This window comes from Balaenoptera acutorostrata, chromosome 1, assembly GCF_949987535.1.
Source record: "Balaenoptera acutorostrata chromosome 1, mBalAcu1.1, whole genome shotgun sequence".
Lineage (NCBI taxonomy): Eukaryota > Metazoa > Chordata > Mammalia > Artiodactyla > Balaenopteridae > Balaenoptera > Balaenoptera acutorostrata.
This window is the reverse complement of record NC_080064.1, coordinates 58,178,312-58,203,896: the sequence shown is the minus strand read 5'-3', so window position 1 is coordinate 58,203,896 and position 25,585 is coordinate 58,178,312. Positions and strand designations below refer to the sequence as shown.

General features: G+C 39.1%; 2 protein-coding genes across 10 annotated transcripts in view; one reads left to right on the top strand and one right to left on the bottom strand.

The window, feature by feature from the left end:
- The window catches only part of MIER1 (MIER1 transcriptional regulator), a 55,487-nt gene extending 44,875 nt beyond the window's left edge, over window positions 1–10,612 (bottom strand). For 2 of the 9 annotated variants that reach the window (XM_007164302.3, XM_057541940.1), the window contains exons 1-2: window positions 10,481–10,612; window positions 9,277–9,377 (exon numbers count right to left, since the gene is read on the bottom strand). In XM_007164302.3, the coding sequence (XP_007164364.2) occupies window positions 9,277–9,377; window positions 10,481–10,547 (168 nt within the window). In that variant the 5' untranslated portion in view covers window positions 10,548–10,612. Of the gene's footprint in view, window positions 1–5,039; window positions 5,249–6,481; window positions 6,559–9,276; window positions 9,378–9,985; window positions 10,126–10,153; window positions 10,243–10,480 lie in introns of those variants that run through there. The other 7 variants (XM_028163076.2, XM_028163067.2, XM_007164303.3 and 4 more) reach the window with 7 other exon arrangements.
- Window positions 10,613–10,724: 112 nt separating this feature from the next.
- DNAI4 (dynein axonemal intermediate chain 4) overlaps window positions 10,725–25,585 on the top strand; it is a 121,866-nt gene continuing 107,005 nt past the window's right edge. Inside the window, 3 exon segments of the mRNA XM_007164301.3 lie at window positions 10,725–10,800; window positions 10,803–10,914; window positions 20,878–21,061. Coding sequence (XP_007164363.2) covers window positions 10,746–10,800; window positions 10,803–10,914; window positions 20,878–21,061 — 351 coding nt within the window. The 5' untranslated portion in view covers window positions 10,725–10,745.

Genomic DNA, 25,585 nt, shown 5'->3' with positions numbered 1-25,585 from the left:
TCTTTTTTAACAAGTTTATATAATTTTGAAAAATAACCTAGTTTTCTTTTAGGTACATACGTAACTGTTTTATCTGAGATGGAAAACACTAGAGAGACAGACAGAATATGAATAGGCTAAATCAAGTTAAAGAATGAACTCTGCTAACTTTTATAGCAACTTTTATACCGTCACCCATATATGATTCAGCTGATCAAGCTGCTAATAATTGTAACAAACATTCAATGCCTCAGATCTGTTCAAATGTTTTTCTTCTGTATTTTTCTAGACCATGGTAAGAAATATCCCATATACCAGAAAACTGCAAATTGAGAGATAAAAGATCAGCTAACTAGAATATCACCCTTACTAAAACATAAATAAATAAATAAGGTAGTAAAAACATGAAGTAGTCATTAGACTCTTCTATCCCAGACAATCAAGAGCATATTTTTCAATACGTGTAACTGTCCTAATTGTTCCCCTCAAACCAATTCCACCACCATTTAAGTATTATTACCACCTACTTAGTAATAATGCAGACACTGAATCACAGATTCTCACCGGGATGAAGACAGAAAGGAGTTTAGGGCCTACTCCAGGGTGGAGAAGGCAGGGAGACTGTGCCAGGGCCCACCATCTCTCTTCCTCCATACACAATTAAATCACTTAACTTTGCTGTTGGTTAACAAAGCCTTGGAGTTAAAACTAGCAAATTTACCACAGTAGTAATAAATCAGAGGATGAACTGCTATTACTAAGCACTAGGAATTCAGAGGCCTACTAGATTCCAGTCTTAATTGTGCCACAAACAGCACAATCTAGGACAAACTGCATAAGCTCTCTGCTCAGTTTCATCTTCCCTTAGATGAAAAGATTTAGATTTCTTCAAGTTTAGTTCAATTTCCTTTGAGATCTAAGTTCTTTACTTTTATTATGAATTGCTCAAAAGACATAAACACTACTGAGGAATACTTAGCTCCATGGCTGGGATATGTTTAAGATTCTTCTAAATTTTTTTTTTAAATCTAGGGCTACTGGGAAAAAAAGATGATCTCAATTTGCAAAAAGCTTTTGGGGGTTGCTACTTTATGAATTTCATATCTACATAAACCTAATTATAAAAGTCATTCTAAGCCATGGCATAGGTCGAACAGAATGGGTCCCAGCAACAACTGGTATGTGAACTTAATCACTGCAATGAATTTGCAAATCTTCTGAAATATACAGGGACTCCATCTGAACTTTATGCAATAAATTTCTATATAGCTGATTACCTTTCATGAAGAAACACTGAAGTTTCAATGGCAGTGTTGTATTTCTGAATTATCTGGGAAAATGATTAGTCTCAAGAATTCTCTAAAAGAAATTCACTTCTATATTTCCCAACTAATCTTTCCTACCTTATCAAGCACTTTGACTATTACTCCTTTTGAATTAAGCTTTTTAAGACTTTCATGCATTGGTGTTAAACACTTTGGATAATTCCTTAATAGCTCTGTAAGTATAAACACCAAAAAAAGGTTTTTTTTTCATTAGCAGTTTTAAGGCCTAAATTCATTGCAGTAAAACAAGTTTTGTTTAGAGTAGAAATTAACACTATCAAGAATAGCAGTAAGATGATCCTATTTCCTTAAGAAACAAAATCCAAATACCCTTGAAAAATGCTACACAGGGAGTCTGTTTTTAAGAGAAATGGATAGATTTGATAGTGAATAAACAAGATTTTGTATTTTTTGGAAATACTAAAATACTTAAAACTAATACAGAATAGCAAATCCATTAAGTTTTCTTCTCTTTATGAGACAACAATATGGCCTAGGTGAAAAGACAGGTCTTGCACTATGCTGTGGCTTTCTTTCCCTTGGAAAGGAAGTCCCTTATGTGTTTACAAACTCTGAAATAAAAGACAAATTGTTCATTCCCAAAGGTCTGTACACCACATTCCTTATAAAACCCAAAGGATCGCCTATTTCTTCCTCTTATTCTTTCTCTCTCATTGCCTTTGTAAAACTGCCACTGCCTGTAATTTCCTTCCTTTAAGTGTGACTAGGAGAGCCTCCTTTTGGAAGGTTGATTAATAATTTTAAGGGATAATAAACAATGAGAAATATTACCAAAAAAGTATTAAGAAAGGGAGCGTATGCTATTACTTCTATATACATTAAGTATGTTTTTAATGTTACTACAATTTTAATAAGCATTAAACACATACTTCCTATTATGGACTAAGATGATCAGATCAAGTATGAAAAATTAGTGTTTTGTATTCACATCTAAAGCAAACTGTATTTAAGAATTAAATATTTTTCTGGAAAAACAAGGTCAGGGTCATTCTATGTAGGAAACAACGACGACAAAGCACAGAAGCATAATACCTACATTTTTCTCTGGAGACTTATTTCTTCAATAACCTGTTTTCCCCTCAGATTTATCAAATAAACGCATACTGTCACTTTGCACTTACTGTTATTTTATCAGTTAGTGTCAATCCTCAGGTCTATTTAACCAAAAGTGCAAGAGCACGGCATTTGAATTATTTTACCACATGCTTTGTATTGGCAGCATAAAGAATGAATCTCAAAAAAAAAAAAAAAAAAAAGAATGAATCTCCTGAGAGTTCACATAAAAGTAAAAGCACTCTATAATATAAACCAAGCATTTCTTCTTACCTAATTTTTAAAATGACCAGTCTCTAAAATCATTCTAAAAATTTTTTTTGGTTCTAGATTTTCTGTAGGGGATGAAGGTTCCTCCACTCTTCCTCCAAATTCACTATAAATAAAACCATCTACAAATAATGGAAGACTATAAAAGATGAATTTTTAAGATACCAGGTCACTAAAAAAGTGCACTGAAAACAAAATTCAGGTTTTTTTCTCCCTGAAACTGAACTATCCATGTGTTCCTACAGAATATGAGAGTTCCATTCTCCAAATGATGTAATTTTTAAGGAAACTAAAACATACACTTGAAACTATTAGGAAGTGATTAGTGGCTCAAAATATTGCTTTTCTTCTCTTACATGAATGCAACCATCTTTAATTTCTAAAACAAATAAAATGTTAAAATGCTTTAATTTACATATTAAGTTTTCAGTGTGGTAGGCAGTTAAAGTGTCGGAGTAAGATTTTTTTTTAATTTAAATTTCACCGTATTTTCATACACTAAGATATTTTCCTTCAACAATATCTTGCTTTAAAATATGACTACAGAACTTAAAGCTCAAACCATTGTGAGCAGCACCACGAGGCAAGAAACCACATCACCTATTACAACACACTGCTGCTTATCTAATGGGCATGCGATCCAATGAAGACTATTTGACAAAATATATGTAAATCCAGCTGCACAGAACCCCTTCCCCTCTTACATATGAAGGAAAGAAACACTTAAGAACCTCATCTAGGCTAAAAACCTTTCAGCCCAGTGAAATGAATCCAGTCACATTTAAATGAAATACAAAGAACTATGTTTTCTCCAACTCATAATTTCTTGAAATACAATTCTTTAACCACAAAGAGCAAAAGAAATTGAAATAAATCCTAAGATCTAAATTTAGTTTTAAATCAGAATATTGAATTTTTAAAAAAAATATTGGCAGCAATCGATCCTGCTACAGTAAAATCTCTTCCTCTTTTAATAGCAAATACTTCAAGACAAAAATATAAAGTCAGTTTCCATAAAGGGGAAGGAGCACCCTAAGAGCCACTCCAGAAAACTGTTTAAGCTTTAGGTCCCTCCTCTCAACAGGTACATGAAAAGGCCTCCAAATTAATATTCTTTTCCATAACCTATGTTTCTGTATTCCAAGGTTTAAAAAGGAGAAATTATGGTATTGATAAAAGTGTACTCACCATTGACTTCATTTAGCAAATAATGAAGACAAAAATTGGGGTTGGATGATAAATAAAATTACCTACTTCCTGAATCTGTTTTTACGTGCCTCTGAGACTATAAAAATGGTAATTCTCACATGAAAAAAATGGCTTTATCAACATTTAGAGTGGCTCTACTCAAAGAAGACAAAAAAGTCCAAATATATCACCTCTTGAACTCCAGCGAGTGAAGGATAGCGAAATTCTTCAGAGGATAAGGGTAAAAAACGTGTTAAAAAAAAAATCAAATGTTTAAAGGTTTAAATCAGAGGGGAAAATTTAAATCTCCAGTAGTACATCCTAAATTCAAATTAATCAACAGAGGTTGTTTGCCCACCGATCTGAGGCCCCAAAATGTAAAACAATCGCCACCGAAGAAAGGGGGCTTTGGCAACTCGTTTACTAGAAAAAGAGCAAACGGGGGGAAAAAAAAATCTTCTCTAAGGGGGAAAAAACTGGTAGAGAAAGAAGACAAGAATAGACAGCCTAGATTTGCAAGGGGGGTAAGTGCCTGGAAAGTGATGGGGGGTAAGAAAGGGAGAAAGCAACTCTTCTGAAACGTAAAGAGAGAAAAAGAGGTTCTCCGGTGGGGGGGAAGGGGGAATGTTTGAAGAAATGGGGAGACTCCCCCAACCTAGAGGAAAGGATTGCGAAAGACCAGGTTTGTTTCTCCACGCTCATCTGGTCACCATCAAGAAAATTACAGAGTTAATCAAAGGCCGTTTTCCCCAACACAGGCAGAATGTCAGTAGCAAACCGACGGGGGTGACGCGGAAGGGCGCAACAGCATCTCGACTGGGGAAGGAAGAAACTTCGCAAGAAGAGGAAGCAGCAGCTCCTCTCCTGGCCCCTAGCACCGGCCGGCGAAGTTGCGCCACAGGCGCCCCAGCCCCGCGGGCGCCCCCTCCCCCTCGCCCCTCTCCGTACGCACGGCTACGCAGCCCTCGACCCTTTAAAGTGCCCCCGAAGTCCAACTACGCCTCCGCTTCCTCCTACCCCCGGACCCATCTCAACTAAGTTCCACGGAAAGCTCCCGCCCAGAGCGCGGCCTGTTCCGGACAACAGGTGGGCAGTGGCGCCAGCAGGGCTGGGCCTCCCCTAGCCAGGCCCACTCCACTCCTCCCCGGCCCGGACCTCGGGGCGCCCGGCTCCGGGACGGGGAGGGGGCGCTCACTCCCTTACCTCCGCCATATTTGCCGTACTGACGGGTCACATCTCCGCGGCGGCCGCAGCTGGGTCACGGCCAGAACCCGGATGTAAGACTCGGCAACGGGACTCCAGCCGTCTCCGCCACCGTCTCTGCCGCTCCCGCCGCCGCTGCCTCGGCGGGAACGCGCAGGAGCCGCCCGAGCGCGCCCACCACACCCCACTCCGCCCCCTCGCGGCGCCCGGGCTGAGCTGGACTGGAGGGAAAAGGCTGGAGCGCGCGCGCGGCCCCGAGGCAGCCCTCCCCCGGAGGAGCGCGGAGGAGGCGGAGCCAAGGTGGGTGTGGGGGAAGGCGGGCATCTTAGTGCCGGGCGCCTGCCCTAGCGGATCCGCGACTCCAGCCCGGGAGAGGGCTGTAGGGACCAAAGAGGTCGAGGAAACTAGCCAAACTAGCCGCGTCCTGCATTCATATCGAAGGGGAAAGGATACGATACATTTCACATGTAGGCCTTTTTTGAAGTGCATTTGTTAGAAAACGGATGTTGCTGTGATGCAACAGCTGCAACTAGTGCGCTTTGAAAGCGGTTATCCCTTGACAGATATTTCTCTTGGTTCTTTCCCTACAGGAATTGTAAAATCCCATGTACCAAAATCTTAGAGGTCACAGCAGAGATTAAGAAAAGGGATTGTGCTAGGTAGACTGCCATCCTCATATATCATTTGCTTTTCCTCACACACCTTCTGTAATGCCAGTAGCAACTAACTGTGCAACGGCTGAATTCTGCACAACTAGACAAAAATTTTAAATGTGAAATATTGAAAAGCTGCTCTTTAATAGATATAAATAATCTCCGACTCGACTGCATAGATGGAGAACTTGCTTATGTGCAACGCCTGAAATGCCTGCAATTTAAAAGTTTATTTTAATGTATTGGCCTAGAACTGCCAAGTGGCTTTGGTGACAATTCTGATGACTGCCAGAGCCAATGATTGCAAAATAACACACATGTTTCACCTCCATTACTAAGGCAGATACTGGGTAATGCAAACGTGATATTAAAACGTGCACTAACACATTTTACCAAACCAGAAGTTAGAGTCTTATTTCATGAAGACCCGTTTTCCCCCAAATGTTCAAGGGTTCTTCTTACTGCAATTTCAAAAATGACTACCAAAATCAACAAGTTATATATGAAACTCATTCATTCCCTCCAAATAATGTGATGCCAGCACTACAATATATTGCATAAATGTGCACGTATACAATTTTTCTTTAAACTGATACTTAACTTACAAGGAATATGGGGAAGGCTGTTTTAAGTTATTTGTATTCCCTTAAAATTCTAGACTCTATTAAGTAGCTTCTTATTTCCAAAGATTCAACATTAACTTGAAATTCTTATGTCCGATAATAATTTGTGCATGAATATTTTGTGCATTTATAGGTATATGAAGTAGCTGCTAAGTAAGGACATTACCTGGTAATATGACAGGAAAAGAGTCCACAGACAGTCTGTAAACCAATTAAACATAAACATCTGATGCACATTTTCTACTGAAAGAAAAGCAAGGGAAAGAAGAGAAAGGAAAACTTTAAGGTTCCCAAATCTACAAACAATTTTTACCATTAACTGTACTGTACAGTATTTTCATTTTATTTTTTTAGAATACTTATATAAAAGTGTTTTTCAGGATTCCTTGAGGGAATAAATATTTTAGCATAGGTATACAGTTTCTAAGAGTTACCCTGTTGAATTACCTTAGTCCTTTGGACTCGAAATAGAAATGACTTTTGTATAAGCCAGTTCATATTCAAACACTTTTCACTTTGAGATGCTTGATGGAAACAGCTGTGAAGGCAAAGAACAATGTATGTGCCTAGACCTGAGGTGGGTAAAGATAAGAAAAATAAGGGGCCTAGAGGTAGAAACTCAGGCTTTATAAAACCACCGGCTGAAGGAGAATTATCCATTTAAATACTAAAGCTAATATAGGAAATTTAGCTGGTTATCAAAAGGAAAATTAAAAAGTATTGTCAAAATGCAAGGTACAGGAATAACTTGCTTAAGCCTGTTTAATCTTTGATTCTTCAGTTAATTCATCAACAAGAATCCCAATTGTGATAAAGAGCTGGGGATCACGGTCCCTTAAGCTACTGAATAAATTCTGAAATTGTCAGGAATATCGAGGCCTGGGACGTATTTGAATAGATATCCATCTTACTGATAAATGACTTTTAGGTTTATTGATATTGTTATCAATTTTACTATTTTTATGTGGCATTATTGTTTAGGGGAAAGATTCCCTCTACATTTTTCTCCTTCCTTTTTTTGTAAATGTGGGTTACATGATTTTTTTTTAGGTTCAGATATTCTAAAGGTAAAAAGAAACAGCTCCAATATTGTAAGTCATTGGTAACATTATTATTGAATTCAGTATAGTTTTACTCCCCATTTTATTCTAGTGCTATACTTTAAAAATTTTAAGGAGCCATCTTAAGGAAAGCAAATTCTCAAAACACTTGCTTACCTCTTCAGTATCAAATATGTAAAAATTAACTATTCATTAGCCATAGAATCTTAATGTTGGATGGGATCTTAGAGGTCCTTAGTCAATTTCTACACTGTCTAGGTAGGAATCCCTCATTCTGTTTCCCCACTACCAGGCTTTTCTGCCTAAGCTTAAACACCTCCAATGACTCACTGTCTCATGAAAAGGCTGCTCTTTTCAAAAAAACCTCTAATGTTTGGAACATTCTTCTTTTTAACAAACCAGAATCTACCTCCTTGTTATTTCCACCCATTACCCTGAGTTCTTCAGCACTTTGGATTAATTCAACAGATGTCTTCTTTGTATTCAAATACAAACACTCAATATTTATACTTGGGTTAACAAAAAATAAATCTTTAAAGCCTATTGATACCAGAGGAGCTGAAAACGGGACATTACAGAGTTGAAAGCATGAGAAAATTCACCGTTGCCTATGAGCTGTTTAAAATTATTACGGTTTATAATCTTTATTTTGTGATATCCAAAATGGTAGCTGTTAGAATTGTGTAGTAAAACGTTTACAGTTAAGCTAAAAGGTGTGGTTAATTCCAATTATATGTGAGGTTTGTGGCTAATGTCCCAAAACAAAAATATCACTATACAAAGCCTGAATAAATGCCTCTTTAGCTCCCATTCCCCACCTAAAGGCTTCCTTATTTTCAGGCAAATTAACATTAACTTTTACCACATAAGCTACTCAAAACTGCTGTTATATTGGGAAATTATTTTTAAGCAATTTACTGCATACTACATTAAAAAGTTTTAAACAATTTTATAGAGTCTGCAATACACAAACATACATACACACACACACACACGAACCCCTCGAAGTTATTTTGCTATTAACAAAAGCATTTTAAGGTCTCAATTTTTCTTCAGCCAGTACCCCAAACTAACCAATAAGTAAACCTGGCAATTTACACATACCTAAGAAATATAACCTTTTATTCAGGACCAATACCTGATTCAAATATAATGTATACAATATAAACATGTTATGCACTTCAAAAAGGTACCTCTCAAAATGCACCAAGAAAACAATTCAGACTCTGGGGCTGTTTGAATGAAATAGATTAAAACAGCACATTCAAAACCCTAAAACCAAATTATGTATCTAACAATTTTCAGAGTCCATGAGTCCCTTTTGAGATTATTGTGTTAACTATTTCCTTAAATTTTTATTTAAAAGTGACAGCCTACACATGATGTGCAGGTGAAAATTTATGGATAACTATACTAATTTGGTTGAAGATAGCTAAATGTCAAAAAACTTCACCTATTTGTAAAATGTACATTTTAGATAAACTGAGTTTTACCTTTACTCTAGCAGGCAAAATGTAGGTTACAAAGCAGTAATGCATTACATTTGGAAGCCCCACATCTATGACAATCAGCATCATCTTTTTGTTAGTTTGATTTTTATTATTAACGCCACCCCAAAACACCTATATAGCCTTTTGGTTCTTCAAAGAACAGTTCTGGTTCTTCTTTTCATAATTTTTACATAAAGAGTTTTATCCAGTGGCACCATTTTATTAGATTATCACAAACTGATATTTTGATAGTTTTTATATTGTTGACATGTTATTTTTATCTCACCCAAACTCTGGAAATTATTGGCCCATCAGCAGTTCTCAAACACTGGAAGAGTAATATAACATTTATATTACTTGAGGGAGTTTGGACTTTCCCTCCCTTAATCTCCAAGTGTGCCCCTGCCTACCAGCATCACATCCGTCTTGTCTGCATTGAACCTCAACCAGTTGGTTCTTAACCACGTCCGAAACTCAGCCAGGCACTGGGAGAATCGAGCCACCACACCATCTGGATCAAAGGAAAGAGAGCCTCAGTAGTAACGAGACTAGAGACGATGATACTACAAGCTCACCATTCGCCCTGTCTCTAATTTTTAAAAAGACGGCCAGGAATTAGGACAGGAATCCCATGACAGTTTTAGAAAAACATTAATGAGTCTTGAGTCATGCAATTTGTAACTGATGATAAAGGAATAAAAGCGATCCAATAAATAGGTCGCCTCATTCCACCCATGATTGAAGAAAGGTTCACTCAAGTCCGGGTCATCTCGTCTAAGCGGCCTCAGTAGACAGGCCAATCTTGGAACTGCATAAGCTTTTCTGCAAAATTAAGAGTTTTAGCGTTGGAAGAAGCTTTAGGTATAACTGGGACCCAGAGAGAGGTAGTGACTCGCCCAAGGTCACACAGCAAACGAGGACTAGAGATGGTCTCCAGGCCAGAGATCTTTCCAGCAAAAGCTGGAAGAACAAGACCATTCAAAGGCTGGGGAGGCATCTGCCCCCAGGGATCCTCCCAAGGGCTGGGAAGACCTCATTCCCTCACAATACCCTCTTCAAGCCTCTCTTCCCTCCCTCACTCCCTCCGAAAAGGGCCGGTTTGCCCAGGACCCTGCTCACCACAGGGGGCTGCAGTGGGAGCAGGAGCCTTCCCGGGATGAGACAGAACCCGGAGATACTGCGGGAAAGAGGCGGAGCCACAGCGGGGCGGTCAGCTTGACCCCACCCCGACCGCGTTCCGGGGCCGACTGGAGAAAGGCGGAAGCGGACAAGGCGAAGCGAACTCACTCCGCAGCGGACTCCCAGCGCGCCGCGGACGCCGGGGAAGACTGGCGCCGCCGCCGCCGCCGCCACCGCCAAAGCAAAAGACCAGTCTGGGAAGGGGGTGGATGGCGATGGGGACCTGCGCATGCGCCTTGGGTGGCCGGCGCCACTCCGGGAGGGGAAGTGCGCCCGGCGCGCTCTCTCAGCCCCTCCCCGGAAGTTAAGGGTCTTCCGGGCGGTACTCTGCAGTGGGGGAGGGGAAAGAGAGAAAGGGGACCGAGGACACCTCAGGAGCCCCTCCACCCAAACAGGGCTAGGAGAGGAGAGATGGTTTATGGAGGCTGCACTTACAGCCGCTGCCGCTGCTGCCGCCGCCACCTCCGCTGCTGCCGCCACCGCCCGAAGAAGCCCCATCCATCCGCCTGCAGCCCGGGAGACTCAGAGCCTGGGAGGGGCCTAGGGCCCGGGCCGCCCGCCTCCTTCTTCTAGTCGTCGTCCGGGGCTTCCTCTTGCTCCACCAACCCTCTGCCCTCCCCTCCGCCTCCGCCCTCCTCCTCGGCCTCCAGCCGCCAGCCAACCGCGCGGCCGCTTGTTGAGCCAAGGCTCCACCGTCTCCATGACGTCCGGCAAACATTCCCGTGCCTTAGCCGGAGCCGCTGACGCCGGGGGTTGGGGTACAGGGGCTCCAGAAGAAGCCAGGGAAGGGGGTGGTCGACTACTCCCCACCCAGTCGCCACCATGCCCATCTCTCCGGTAAACAGCCGCAAGCAGCCGAACGTCGGGGTGTAAGTTCCGGCGCTAAAGCCTTAGTCCATTCCCCTGGGTCCCGGAGGGAGCCCTTTTAGATCTTAGCTCTTACTGCATCTGTGTTCAGTCGGCAACCCTCGAACCTCCGAGGCGGCAGTGTCTCCTTCGTTGGCCTAGGACAGCCTTTTCCAAACCTCTACTGGTGTGCTTGGTCTCCGAGAAAAGACTTAGTTTGTTGAGAACCACCCTTCCTCCTAGCACTCCTGTTTTTTTCTGTTTTTTTTTTTTTTTCCGGTCTGCAGTCTCCAGCTTGTTGCCTCCAAGCTGTGCCCAGATGTTCAATCCTCTCAGCTTCTGTGAGCCACCAGACCGAACATTACTATGCTCTGTAGTTGAGGTTCTTTTCTGCCTTCTCCTCATACCATCCTGCCTTAAAACTCATTCCAGCTTCCAACTTTCTCTGTTGTTCTGCAGCAGTTGGACTAGGGGCTGGAGAAAAGCATACAGCTCTACAGATGTCTCGCTTACAACTTCAAATGGTCCCTTAGTCCAGCAATTACACTGAAGTTTCCTAATTCATTCACTCTCCCACACTTCCAGACCACTTTTGTTCTCTCTTTTCAAACCTTCAGCATCTCTTCTATCCAGTCTCTTCCAGATCAGCTAATCTTTCTTTAGCAGAACTTGTTGAAAAGGTCTTGGGAGAGAACCTTCTGCTCTTCCCTGCATATGGTACTCAGGTTTTTGTCCAATCCTATCACTCCACAAAAAATAGCTTTTGTGAAGGTAAGCAATAACTGTCCAGCCAAATACAGTGGCCATTTCTCAGTTTGTTTCTTAACTCACCCATCAGCAGCTTTGATCTAGTTTACCACTTCTTGAGTGTTGAATCACTTCATTTGGTTTCTGGGACACCACTCCTCCCTAATTCTCCCCTTGGTTTATGCCTACTCCTTTTCAAAATACTTTGCTGGCATCTCTTTATCTCTCCCGTATCTAAATATTGGAGTGTTGATGGGATCAGTAAACCTCTTCACTATTGTTTTTTTGCCTTTAAAAGTCACCTATTTACTGATGGTTTACAAGTTTAACTCTCCAGCCAACACCTCTCCCAAGAAAACAGACTTAAAATCAAGCAGCTGTGCTTAAAAGTTAATAGGCATCTCAAAATTTGTATCTAAAACTGAACTTATTTCGCCCTCTAATCAACTCTGCAGTCTCCCATTTCAGTAAATGGCAATTTCCACTCTTCCAGTTACTCAGTAAAAAAACTTTGGGTTACCCTTGACTTCTCAATACCCCACTCCATCAGCAGATTCTACCTTTTCTACCTGCAAAGTAAGTCCAGACTACCACTCCAATGTAAGTCACTGTTACATTGCAGTAAACACCTAAATGATCTTGCCCTCACCCTCAACATAGTAATCACTGTGGCTCTTCTCAAAAGCCTCCAATTTCTCCCATTTCACTCAGATTAAAAGCTCACATCCTCACAGGGCCCCACAGGATCTCACTTTGGATTCTTCCCCTTGGCTAATTACACTCCATATTGTTCCACAACAATATCAAGCATATTTTCCCACTTCAATGCCTGGGCATTTGCTGTTCTTTGGAATACTGTACCCGCTAGTAATCTCATGACACTCATTTTCTTCACGTGTCACCTTATCAAAGAGTCCTTCTCTAACTACCCTATGTAAAATAATACGACTCTTCCCAGTACTTCCTGTTCCTCAACTTGCTTTATTCTTCTCCATAAAATTTATTTCTGTTTGATATATTATATACTTGTTTGTTAATCTGTCTTCATCCAAGCTATGATGTACTCCATAATGGCAGAGATTTTTGTTTTGTTCACTGCTACTGCTTAGAATGAAGAAGACAATATTTGCTGGCAGCCAACAAATGAGTGAATGTGTATTTGAGTAACATTGGTTATTGCTCATCTCGTCTGGTTTTTGTTTTTACTTGTATGTATGGAAATCTCAAACTAAAATTAAGTTGGTTTCATGTGAATTTTTAAAAAATCATAAAACTCTCAGAGTACCGGAGAGAGTGTTAGAAAAATTCCTTTGGGGATTTCTTGAATAATGACACATTCATGGGCGATTACCTATTAAGGAAAGAGTGGGGTGGGAGATAGAAATTAATATAACCTTAACTTTTTGAGGTAGCCATATTATCTAATTAAAACAAAATTTCATACACACTGAAGTTTACAACCATTGGTTTGACCTAATATTTCTGATCTTTCTCAGTTTAAAACTTAATCCTGATCTTGGAAAGGATATCATGAAACATGTATTTATCAATTTTTCACTTTCTCACTCCAATTTTTCCTATATTGGGTCTTTCCTATTGGCTTAGCAATACAGATCTTCCTCAACTTACAATGAGGTTATGTCCCAATAAACCCATCATAGGTTGAAAATATCATTAAGTAGAAAATGCACTTATTACACCTAGCTTACCAAACATCATACTTAGCATAGCCTACCTTAAACATGCTCAGAACACTTACATTAGCCTACAGTTCGACAAAATCATCTAACATGAAGTCTGTTTTATAATAAAGTGTTGAATAGTTCATGTAATTTATTGAATACTGTACTGAAAGTTAAAAGCAATGATTGGGTACAGAATGGTTGTAAATGTATTGGTTGTTTACCCTCACGATTGCACGGCTGACTGGGAGCTATGGCTCACTGCCAGCATCACAAGAGTATCATTTTATAGCATATCGTTAGTCCAGGAAAAGATAAAAATTCAAAGTACAGTTTCTACCGAATGCATATCACATTCACACCCCTGTAAAGTCAAAGAATTATAATTTGGGGTGTTGGCTGTGTTGGACAATCTTCCATTGTGGTAAAAACCACTAGTGTTTTCTTCACTGCTTTTATCTCACTTCTTTGCCCAGTTTCTCTGTTCTTCCTTACGTGTTCATTCATTTCCTTTTGATTTGGGGGGTGGGGGGGAGTTTTCATCTGTTCTTGCATGTTACTTTTTCCATTAGGATCCTTAGCATATTAATCATAATTATTTTAAATTCCCAGTCTTGATAATTCCAAAATCTCTGCCATATCTTATTCTGGCTCTAATCCTTGCTTTGTTTCTTCAGACTGTTTTTTTACCCTTTGGTATACCATGTATTTTGTTGAAAGCTGAACATGTTGCATCAGGTAATATGAACTGAGGTAAGTAAGCCCTTAGTGTGAGGATTTATGTTTATCTGTCTAGGAATTAGGCTGTTTGCTGTAGCTGTAGGTTTCCAAGACTTCAGTGTCCTCTAGTGTCCTGCTTTTTGTCTCCTCTGGTTTTTTTTACATTTCCCTAGAGACTCCTTGTTAGAGTCTCTGAGCCTTATAGTTCTTCCCATTGTAATTCCCTGTTATACAGGAGCCCTGTTGAGGTGGTGGTAAGATATGCGAGGGGGGCGGGACGGGGGAGGGGCGTGTGCCATAATCCTATGATTAGGTCTTAATCTTTTAGTGGGCCTTTGTCCCTGGGCTCTGACCTTCGTAAGTATTTCTCAGAATTTTTCTCTTTAGGTGGAACAAGAAGGTTAGATGGACTTCGAGTCGGTTATTTCCCTCCCCCCCACATTGGTTAGGCTCTGGTAAAATGGTTTTCCTTGAGGGCAGGCCTTTGTTAAGGATAACTGAACATTCCAGGTATATCTCAAAATGGTTATTTCCTGTCCCCCTGCTGGAACTATCAGGGAGTTTTTCTCTGATTTTCATCCTGAGAGCCTGGTGGAGTGTGTAAAGGTAAAACTCGATACAAGTGTGTGTGTGGGGGGGGGGCCTCCCTAAGGCTGGGCCCCCAGCAATTTTTTCTCTTTTGAATTAGTCTACACTCAGTTTCCAGCAATTAGGCAATTACCCTTTAGGTTTTCCTACCACTTGTTGGCTCTAGTGGCAGCTTCTGCTCCCAATAAGTTGTGATTCTGTTATTCCTGCATCTCAGTCTTTCAGTATGAGGGTTTGCCTGTAACCTCAATTCTCTGATGGACCTAAGAAGACCCATTGATTTTCAGTTTGCTCAGCCTTTTTCTTGTGAGTACAGGATTGATGTCTTTCATGGCCTTTACATGTCAGACCAGAAACCAGAAGTATCTGTGTTTACTGTTTAACCCTTGCAGTCTGTTGTCTCCATTTCTATACGAAAATTACTCAAAGGTCAATAATGAGTAACCTAAAGGTTTCAAAAGTCACCAAATTCAATGGACTTTCTTTTTACCTCTCTACAGCATTTGACAATATCAATCTTCCCCTCCTTAACCCTGAACTAACCCTGAACTGGTTCACTTACTACTGGCGAAGATGCCTTTTTTCTGGTTTTACTTTCTTTCTACTTCCAGTTTCTCTCCTTGGCCCTATTACCTTCTCTTTGTATCTTTAGGTTTTTATTTTGGGACTCAGTTCATTTATTATCATCTCCATGAAAGATTCTCAAATCTGTATCTCCAGTTCTCACTTTTGTTCCCTGAAATTCACTTTCCTCTTGATTTTCAACTGCTACCAAACAGTTCCACCAAGATATCACTCATAATATCTAAATTTGAACATGTCTACAATTTAACTTCTTATTGTGCTTTGGAAATAATGACTAATTTAATCATCACCTTAACTCTATGAGGCAGATACTATTATTAACCTTAATTTACATATGAGGAAAGAAACAGATTAAGAAACTTGCTCAGGAACACATAGTCTGTGAGTTATTGGATGAGTTTGGGCATTTAAATTGACCTCTTTGAGTTTTAAGTTTCTCACTTGTAAAACATGGCAATTAAATATCTCATAAGTTATTATAAGAATTGAATTAGGGTGATGATCATTTTGTAATGTATGGAAATATTGAATCATAATATTGTGCACCTGGAACTGTAGGTCAATTACACTTCCATTTTTTAAAAATGAAATAAATAAATAAAAATTAAATTACAAATATAGTGGAAGTACTTTGAAGTTTAGATTTTAAGTGGCATTGTTATTATCAATTACTAAGTCCTGTTAGTTCTGTATCTGTGTTTTAAGGGTACTTGGGGTATGTTTTAATCAGGTATGGTAAGAAACATATACACAGAAATAACTATCATGAGGGAAGAAGTTTTTTGTTTTTGTTTTTAAATACTCATAGATCCCTAGAATCAGGAGACATGGCATGCCGTAACACATAGGGGGGCCACATGAGGAAGCACCAGGGCTGGGCAGGAGGTAAAACTAGCAAGGGGAAAACACAGGCAAGAAGCTTTATTGTGGTTCCCATGGGGAGAAATGGACAAAGTGGAATAAGCAGGTGTAGGAATAGCTTGTTTGAATAATTTCAAAAGGCTCTGGGCATTGGGACTATCCCTCGTTGTCTGGTTCCTGTCCCTACAGTGATTAGGGCAAGTGGATAGTGACCCAGAGAGTGAGATCTCTTTGAGAGCCTGATGAAAGAGATGGTTGAGGGTACGGACTCTGGTTTGGTTGGTTTGCGTATAAAAGTTTTGCTTGTAGGCAAGTCCCTTACTATGTATAAGAATTGATTAGCCCTGGGAGGGGCAGTCCCTCCAGGGTTAGCAAGTTCCTAGATGTCAAAACATCAAAATACAGAAAATAAAAAGATATGCTTGGGCTTCCCTGGTGGTGCAGTGGTTGAGAATCTGCCTGCTAATGCAGGGGACACGGGTTCGAGCCCTGGTCTGGGAAGATCCCACATGCCACGGAGCAGCTGGGCCCGTGAGCCACAACTACTGAGCCTGCGCGTCTGGAGCCTGTGCCCCGCAACGGGAGGGGCCGCGATAGTGAAAGGCCCGCGCACCGCGATGAAGAGCGGTCCCCGCACCGCGATGAAGAGTGGCCCCCACTTGCCGCAACTAGAGAAAGCCCTCGCACGAACCGAAGACCCAACACAGCCAAAAATAAATAAATAAATAAATAAAGTAGCTATAAAATTAAAAAAAAAAAAAAAGAATATCTTAAAAAGATATGCTTAATACATGCTGTATTTAGCATTTGTTTTATTTCTACATTTGCCACCCCAGGTTAAGCCTTGATTACTTCTCATCTGGCCTATTTCCATAGCATCTTAACTAATGGTCTTCTTGCTTCTAGTGTGTTCTGAATATAGCTAAATTTTTCTGAAGCATAGTTTTGAGCAGTTAACCCTTATGCTCAAAATCCTTCAGAGGCACTCTCATGCTTGTGTAGTAAATTTCAGAGACTTAGCCTGGCCATTTTATTTTTTCAAAGCTTAACTTTGTTTTCCTTCATGCATCTAATTGAATCATTTAAGATACCCTGTATATACCACATGCTTTCCTACTGTCATCGTTCACAATGATCTTTGCTCAGGGTGCATTTCCTGTCCTGTCCTCATCCCTCCTCACCTGCATGTGCATCAGACACAAGCACACATATACATTCGCGCCCCATGTACTTCTTTTGGATTTGACCTACATTCAAGCCTAACTCAAATACCATCTTCATGATTTCTCTGCTCACTCCTCTTACCCAAGGTAATCTTTACCACAACTTTCATTTCATCTTACGTGTAAGTCTTGAGGCAAATACAATTTTGTACTTGCATTGTAATCATATATATGTTTTATCTCTTATTAGACTGTCAGCTCCTTAGGGCCCATATCTGATTCATATTGTATCTCTGCCAGCATGTAGCCTTATGTACAGTTTTTTATAAATAACAGTTGGATAAATGAAAGTGATTGGGTTTAGATCGAAATTTTTACCTTCATCTCATTAAACTAAGAAGTGGCTAATACAGACACTTTTTCTTAAGCCACTCCTTCTTTCCTCTTGTGGTTATTTTTTTCATAGTGAGATTTATGTATGTGTAGCATGCTTTTAATGTCATTAGTCTCTTTTTTCATAGAAGTGATCATCAGGTGTTCATGGTGTTCATTCTACAGGTACCAACTGAATGCCTTATATTTTCCAGCTACTGCCCTAGGTACTGAAGACATAGGAGTGAACAAAACAGATTAGGTCCCTGCTTCAGAAAACTCAGGAATGTACAGCTACATAACCTCTTGTATCATGACTGTTTTTCAGGCAAAACTTTCAAAGTGAATATCTCCTGAAAGTCATCCTATTTATTGCCCACTAATTTGGCTCTATTGAAAGCATCTGTTTTTTAACATAGCTAGATGTGCACCATAAATTTCTAACATAATTGGCTACAGGTACTTAGTTCACTTTTTTTAAAAAAGTAGTCTGTACTTTCTGGATCTAATTTCCCACTCTATCAGGCAGAGTACTAAGAGTTGGGGCTATCATGGTAGACATGATAAGCATGGTTCCTTCCCATGAAACTTATAGTCTGAAGATTTGGGAGAGTTTATTGATGAGTCTCATAAGATCACAGTAACTACCTAATTAGTAAATGCAACATCATTTGCTAATTCATTTCTATTTGGTCCCTATAGGGAATAAAAGAGATAGAGCTGGTTTATGAGTAAATGTGATATGATTTCATTATGCATCTATTTAGTTTGAGATGTCTAGTAGACATTTAGCTGGAGCTACCCAGAAGGCTGGTAAACATTTGAGTATGAAGGTTGAGAGAATGTTTTGAATTGGATATAATGATTTGGGAATTCATTCAACAATTTTTTATTAAGCAGCTACTGTGTATTGGGTATTATGGTAGGCATTAGGGATACAGCAGGGAACAAAATAACACAAAGTTCCTAGTCTCGTGGAACTTAGATTCTCAGCGTTGGAGGGTTGGGTGGGGAACATCTAATTCATAAGATAAATAAGTAACATATGTTAGTAAGAAGTACTGAGGAGAAAAATAAAGCAAGGGGATATGAAGTATTTGAGGGGTATTTGTCTTTGACAAGGACAAGGTCAAATGTATGACCATGAGAATAAGTAGCTGATATAGTAAAGAGGAAGAATAGAATGGACGGACTGTATTTTGTAGGGCTAGTAGGGCAAAGCTCAAGGAAGAAAGAAGATATGAGTTGAAGGTAATGGTAAAAGAGTGATTCAGTTGATGAATTGTGGATACTGGACTAAATAGTGAAAGAAGAGAAACCTAAAAGGTACTGATTAATTGGTAGAAAATGGAAGGGTCAGGTAATTAGAGGTCCCAAGGAGGGTGAAGAATAGGAGACAGTTATGTTACAGAAACAAATTTGAGAACTCAAGTTTAAGAAGAAGGGGGAATGGTCCACTGTCGTCAGATGCTACAAAGATAAGTACTGGAAAGAGTCCTTTGGATCTGACAATTTGAAGGACAAGACTAGGTGATTTTAATGAAAGTAGTCTCTGCAGTAGGAGAGGAGAGGGTGGAATTAGATTGTAGTGAATTATGGAGCATAAGAGGAGTAAGGACGTAGATAGGATTATTGACTAATATTTTAAAAAGTGAAGGAGAGATACAGTAATAGTGGAAGACTAGTAATAGATAGTTAAAGGAAGGATTTTTAAGGTGAAGAGATGACTGGAGTACAATTATATGCTGAAGGGAAAAAGATTGGAAACAAGATATAGGAGACCAAGAATTATTGATGGAAGAGTCCCTGAGATGGGAATTCCCTGGCAGTCCAGTGGTTAGGGCTTGGTGCTTTCACTGCTGAGGGCTTGGGTTCGATCCTTGGTTGGGGAACTAAGAGCCCACAAGCTACACGGCATGGCCAAAAAAATTTTTTTTAAAAAGGAAAAGAGTCCCTGAGAAAAGTAGTAACAGACAGGTTTCAGAGCACAGGTAGAAAGGTTAGCCTTAGATAAGAAGAGCAACTTTTGAACTGAAAGAGGAGGAAAGAAATAAGGATGGATTAGATGAGTTTGTGGGATATGAAAGAAGAATATAATGAAGGTAGAGAAATTTAAGGAATTCTTACCTCATTGATTAATTTGGTTTTCTTGGAAATGTTGGAGTTAAAGTCATTTAGAGACTGAAGGAGGGAGGATAGGGTATGATACTTTTAAAGAATGTAAATTTGAAATAGTATGAATGGAATTCATTTAGTCATTTATTTAAAAAATACTAATAGTGCCCACAATATACTGGGTACTGTCCTGTGTGCTAGCGATACAGCAATGAACAAGACAAAGTTCTTGCCCTAAAGATGCTTACATTCTAGTAGAGGAGTAGACAACAAACAAAGTGTCAAGTAGTACTAAATGCCATGAAGAAAAATAAAATATGAAAAGTAGATTGTTGTCATCTTAAAGCATTTTATTCTTGTCTGATCTTTTATGAGTAGGAAAGTAAAAGTATTGTTTAAAATGTTTTCTTTGGAAACACAATGCCTTTTTATAATGTAAGGGGTGATCATTCTTGTTTTATAGAAGTTTGCAGTACAATCAGAGTACTAGAATGAAAGAATGATTAGGTTTTTGTCTTAAGGAATTTAAAGAATTGATCCAAAAGTGAAATCATATTTTTTCTCCTGGATACAAATATTTTGATTATAATTTCTCTTATTAAAAATTATTATGTAATCTTTCAGGCAGGAACATGATATTCTTTCCCAGGTTTTATTACTCATTCTTCAATCTGCCTACATAACTGCACTCTACACTCATTTGTGCTTACTATGTGTCAGGCATTTCCTAACCATAGTGTAGAAATTAATACAATTAATCCTCATAATAACCGATGAATTAGGTACTATCTTTATCCCCATCTTACAGATAAGGAAACTGAGACCCAGAGAAATAAGTGTAGACTTTTGATCTGACTGCCTGGGTTCAAATTTCAACTCTAGTAGGAATGTTTCCCTCTAAGCCTCTGTGACTTTATATAAAATAATGTTATAGCAACCTCTTAGAATTATTGTGAGGAAAAAGTGACACAGTGCTTGTAAACATTCTAGAACTATGCTTACACATAATGAGCTCTCAAGTGGCTACTATTTTTTTCTTGTTTATATGTTTAGATTGTTTCCATGTTTCTAAATGAAAGTCTACTTTTTTATCGTTGGCTAATTTGTCTTCAATCCTGGATCCTCAGTGTTATGTTTTCTTTTCCTGATATAGAAACACTGGCACACAGCCGAAGAGGTCTATTAGCTCTACTGGTCCAGCAAAAGGAGTGCAAATGAAAGGAGGATATATTAGTGCAAACCAAAGCAGAATGGCTGTGTCAAAAACCATGGTGATTCTACCTGACCCAAAAACAGTAGAAAAAATGAATATTTCCTCCACAAAGACAGTCACGCGGGTAATATTCTTTAGAATTCTGAGTTTGTTTGAAAATGACACAGGGAAGAACTTGATTGAAATGTTAAAGGTAGAAAGTATGCTGCTTTGAAACAATAACTTCTAATACAGGCATATCTCAGAGATATTGCAGGTTCAGTTCTAGACCACTCGAATAACACAATTATCACAATAAAGTGGGTCACTTGAGTTTTTTGGCTTCCCAGTGCATATAAAAATTATTATATTATACTGTAGTCTCTTAAGTGTACAATAGCCTTATGTTTAAAAATTCCAGTGTACATGACTTAATTAAAAAAACTTTATTGCCAAAAAGTGCTAACCATCCTCTGAGCCTTCAGCAAGTCATAGTAACATCAAAGATCACTGGTCACAGATTACCATAACAAATATAATAATAATGAAAAAGTTTGAAATATTGCGAGAATTACAAAAATGTGACACAGAGACTCAAAGTGAGCAAATGCTGTTGGAAAAAATGGTGTCAATAGACTTGCTGGATGCAGAGTTGTCACAAGCCTTCAATTTGTAAAAAACACAATATCTGTGAAGTGCAATAAAGTGAAGCACAGTAAAATGAGGTATGCCTGTATTGATATATTGATTTTGTTAGAATCTTTGCCATATAACATATCTTACAGCATAATATTGGCAGTTGGCTCCTATAATTCATTATTGATAGTAAGAACATTAGAGTGGAATGAAGAAAGTCTACTCATGACCTTAAGAACTATTTAGTCAGCTCAGGCTGCTGTAATAAAGTACCATACACTGGGTGGCTTATAAACAAATTTATTTCATATAGTTCTGGAGTCTGGAAGTCCAAGAGTAGGGTGACAAATGGTCAGGTACTGGTGAGGACCCTCTTCCAGGTTGCAGACTACCAACTTTTATTGTATCCTCACAAGGGGGAAAGAAATTTAGCTAGCTCCCTAGCCTCTTTATAAAGACAGTAATCTCATTCATGAGGGCTCTACCTTCATGACCTAAGTACCTCTCAAAAGTTCCACCTCCCAATACCATCTCACACTGGGATTAGTGTTCCAGCATATGAATCTGGGGGATACACAAACATTCAGTCCATAATAATTATATACATATTATGTACACATTATATGCATTATATATATGTTATGCATATATATTATATGTATATTACATAGTATTAACAGCACTATGTAAAAGGTATAATGCATCATGACCAAGTGGGGGTAATATATGCAAGGTTGTTCCAATATTCAAAAGTCAGTACTTTCCCCCTTATTAGTAGACTGAAAAAAAATCCATGTGATTATCACAACAGATAAAGAAAAAGCATTTGAAAAATTCAATATCCATTAATGATTATAAAAATTAAAAATAAAATCTTTCAACTAACTTGAAAGAGAAAGGATTTCCTCAGGAGCGTTCTGTAAAACCTACAGTTAACATCATACTCAGTGATGAAAGGCTGAATGCTTTTCCCCTAAGATCAGGAACAAGACATGGATGCTCACTTTCATCACTTCTATTCAGCACAGTAGTGGGTGTCCTAGCCAGAGCACTTAGGCAAGAAAAAGAAATACAAGTCATCCAAAGTAGAAAGGAAGAAGTAAAATTATCTCAGTTCACAGATGAATAATCTTATATGTACAAAACCCTAAAGATTCCACATTAAAAAAATTGTTAGAACTAATAAATACAGCAAATTTGCAAGATAGAAAATTGACAAAAAATCAATTGTTTCTATACACTAGCAATGAATAATTTAAGAAGAAAATCAAGAAAACTAGTTTTGTTTGCAATAGCATCAAAAAGAATGAAATACTTAGAAATAAAAATTAAGGAGTTGAAAGATATGTATACTGATAACTATAAAGGTTGCTGAAAGAAGACAATAATAGGAAAACATCCTTTGTTCATAGACTTAATATTGTTAAGATGTCAGTACTATCCAAAGCAATCTACAGATTCAATGCAATCCCTATCAAAATCCCAGTGACATTTTTTGCAGAAATTTTAAAAACCCATCCTAAAATTCATATGGACTATCAAGGGAGCCCAAATAGCCAAAACAATCTTGAAAAAGAACAAAGTTGGAGGTCTCACACATCCTGATTTAAAAACTTATTACATAGCTTCAGTAATCAACACAGTGTAGTACTGGCATAAAGACAGACATACAGGGACTTCCCTGGTGGCGCAGTGGTTAAGAATCCGCCTGCCAATGCAGGGGACACAGGTTTGATCCCTGGTCTGGGAAGATCCCACATGCCGCGGAGCAACTAAGCTTGTGCACCACAACTACTGAGCCTGCACTCTAGAGCCCGTGAGCCACACTACTGAAGCTTGTGTGCCTAGAGCCTGTGCTCCACAACAAGAGAAGCCACCGCGATGAGAAGCCCATGCACCACAACGAAGAGTAGCCCCCCGCTCACCACAACTAGAGAAAGCCCGCGCACAGCAATGAAGACCCTCCGCAGCTAGAAGAGAAAGAAAGAAAGAAAAGACAGACATATAGGTCAATGAAATAATATAGAGCCCAGAAATAAACCCTCACAATAAGATATCAAGACCATGCAATGGTGTCTTTTCAACAAAGGTGTTAAGAGAACTGGATATCTACATGCAAAAGAATGAAGTAGGACTCTTACCTTACACCATTTACAAAAATAACTCAAAATGTATCAAAAACCTAAAGGTAAGATCTAAAACTATAAAACTTTTAGAAGAAAATATAAGGGAAAAACTTTGACGTTGGATTTGGCAATGATTTCTTAGATATGATATCAAAAGCATGTATAACAAAAGAGAAAATAGATATATTGGACTACATCAAGCATTAGAAGCTTCTGTGCATCAAGGGACACAACAACAGAGTGAAAGGCAGCCCATGGGATGAGGAAAACTATTAGAAAATCATATATCTGATAACAAGTTAATATCCAGAACATATAAAGAACTGCAACTCAACGACAAACAGTCTAATTTAAAAAATGGACAAAGGACTTGAATAAATATTTTTCCAAAGAAGATATACAAATGGCTGACAGCACATGAAAAAATGCTCAACATCACACCAATAATCATTAGGGAAATGTAGATCAGAACCACAGTAAGATACCAGCTCACACCAATTAGGATGGCCACTATGAAAAAAACCCCAACAATAACAGAAAATAACAAGAATTGGTGAGGATATAGAGAAATCAGAACCTTTGTGCACTGTTGGTAGGATTGTAAAATGGTGCAGCTGCTATGGAAACAGTATTATTGTCCCTCAAAAATTTAAAAATAGAATTACCATATCATCCAGCAATTCCATTTCTTGGTCTATACCTAAAAGAATTGAAAGCAGAGATTTGAACAAATAGTTGTACAACGATTTTCATCACAGCATTATTCATAGTAGCTAAAAGGTGGAAGCAACCCAAGTTTCCATCAACAGATGAATGAATAAACAAAGTGTATGTGTGTATATACCTTTAAAAAGAAAGAAATTTCAACACATACTACAACATGGATGAACCTTGAAGATATACTAAGTGAAATAAACCAGTCACAAAAGGACAAAGACCGTATGACTCTACTTATCTGAGATACCTAGAGTAGTCAAATTCATAGAGACAGAAAGTAAAATGGTGGTCACCAGGGAAAGAGTAAAGAGGAATTATTGTTTAATGGGTACAGAGTTGCAGTTTTGTGAGATACTTAAAAAGAGTTCTGGAGATGGATGGTGGTGGTGACTGCACAGCAATGTGAAAGTACTTAATGCCATGAACACTTAAATGTGGTTAAGATGAAAAATGTATGCATTTTACCATAATAACCCCCACTGATGAGCTCTACCTGGGTATGGCACACAGAGAATCCTGGGGCCTTCCCCTGGTCCATGAGATCATGTTCCATGTCAGGAGAGGCAAGCTGAGAAGACCTCAGGCTACTGCCCTATTCCCTCCATGGAGCACTCAACACCTAGAGTGAGGTGGTCACTCATGGAGAAGCTTACCATTGTCTCTACTGTCAACCCCAGAGATCTGGTGCAGAGATATTATCTGGGGAGAGAAGCAAGCTGTACAACAGATGTTCCTTATATCTTCCATAAGGAACCAGCTTTATTTGCAACAGAGCATGGAGAAGTTTAAACCTATGAACACCCTCAGAAACAGTGGACATAGTGGTAAAAGGCAATTGGGAGGAAATTAATTGATCTAATGAGGATACGCCCTAGACTGTAGGCTAGCTAGTTTATAGGGAAACAGGGTATAAGGCAATTCCTCAGCAAGAGAAGCCTTCCTGTAGTGAGAATAAATATTGAACATTGGCATCAGAAACTTCCCTGGAAGGAGCCACAATTTGATTGGATTAGTCTGTAGAGAATTTATGCCCCAGGGCATTGTTGAAAATAGAGCAATCAGCTGGCAACTAGTGAAGTTAACAGCTGAGTGTGGTCAGAGTAAGAGTGGAAGAGAGCCCTACCAGTAGCTCTGGCATCGCAGGATGGTTGTGGGCATACCCAAAGCTGCACCTCCCTGAGGAGCAACAT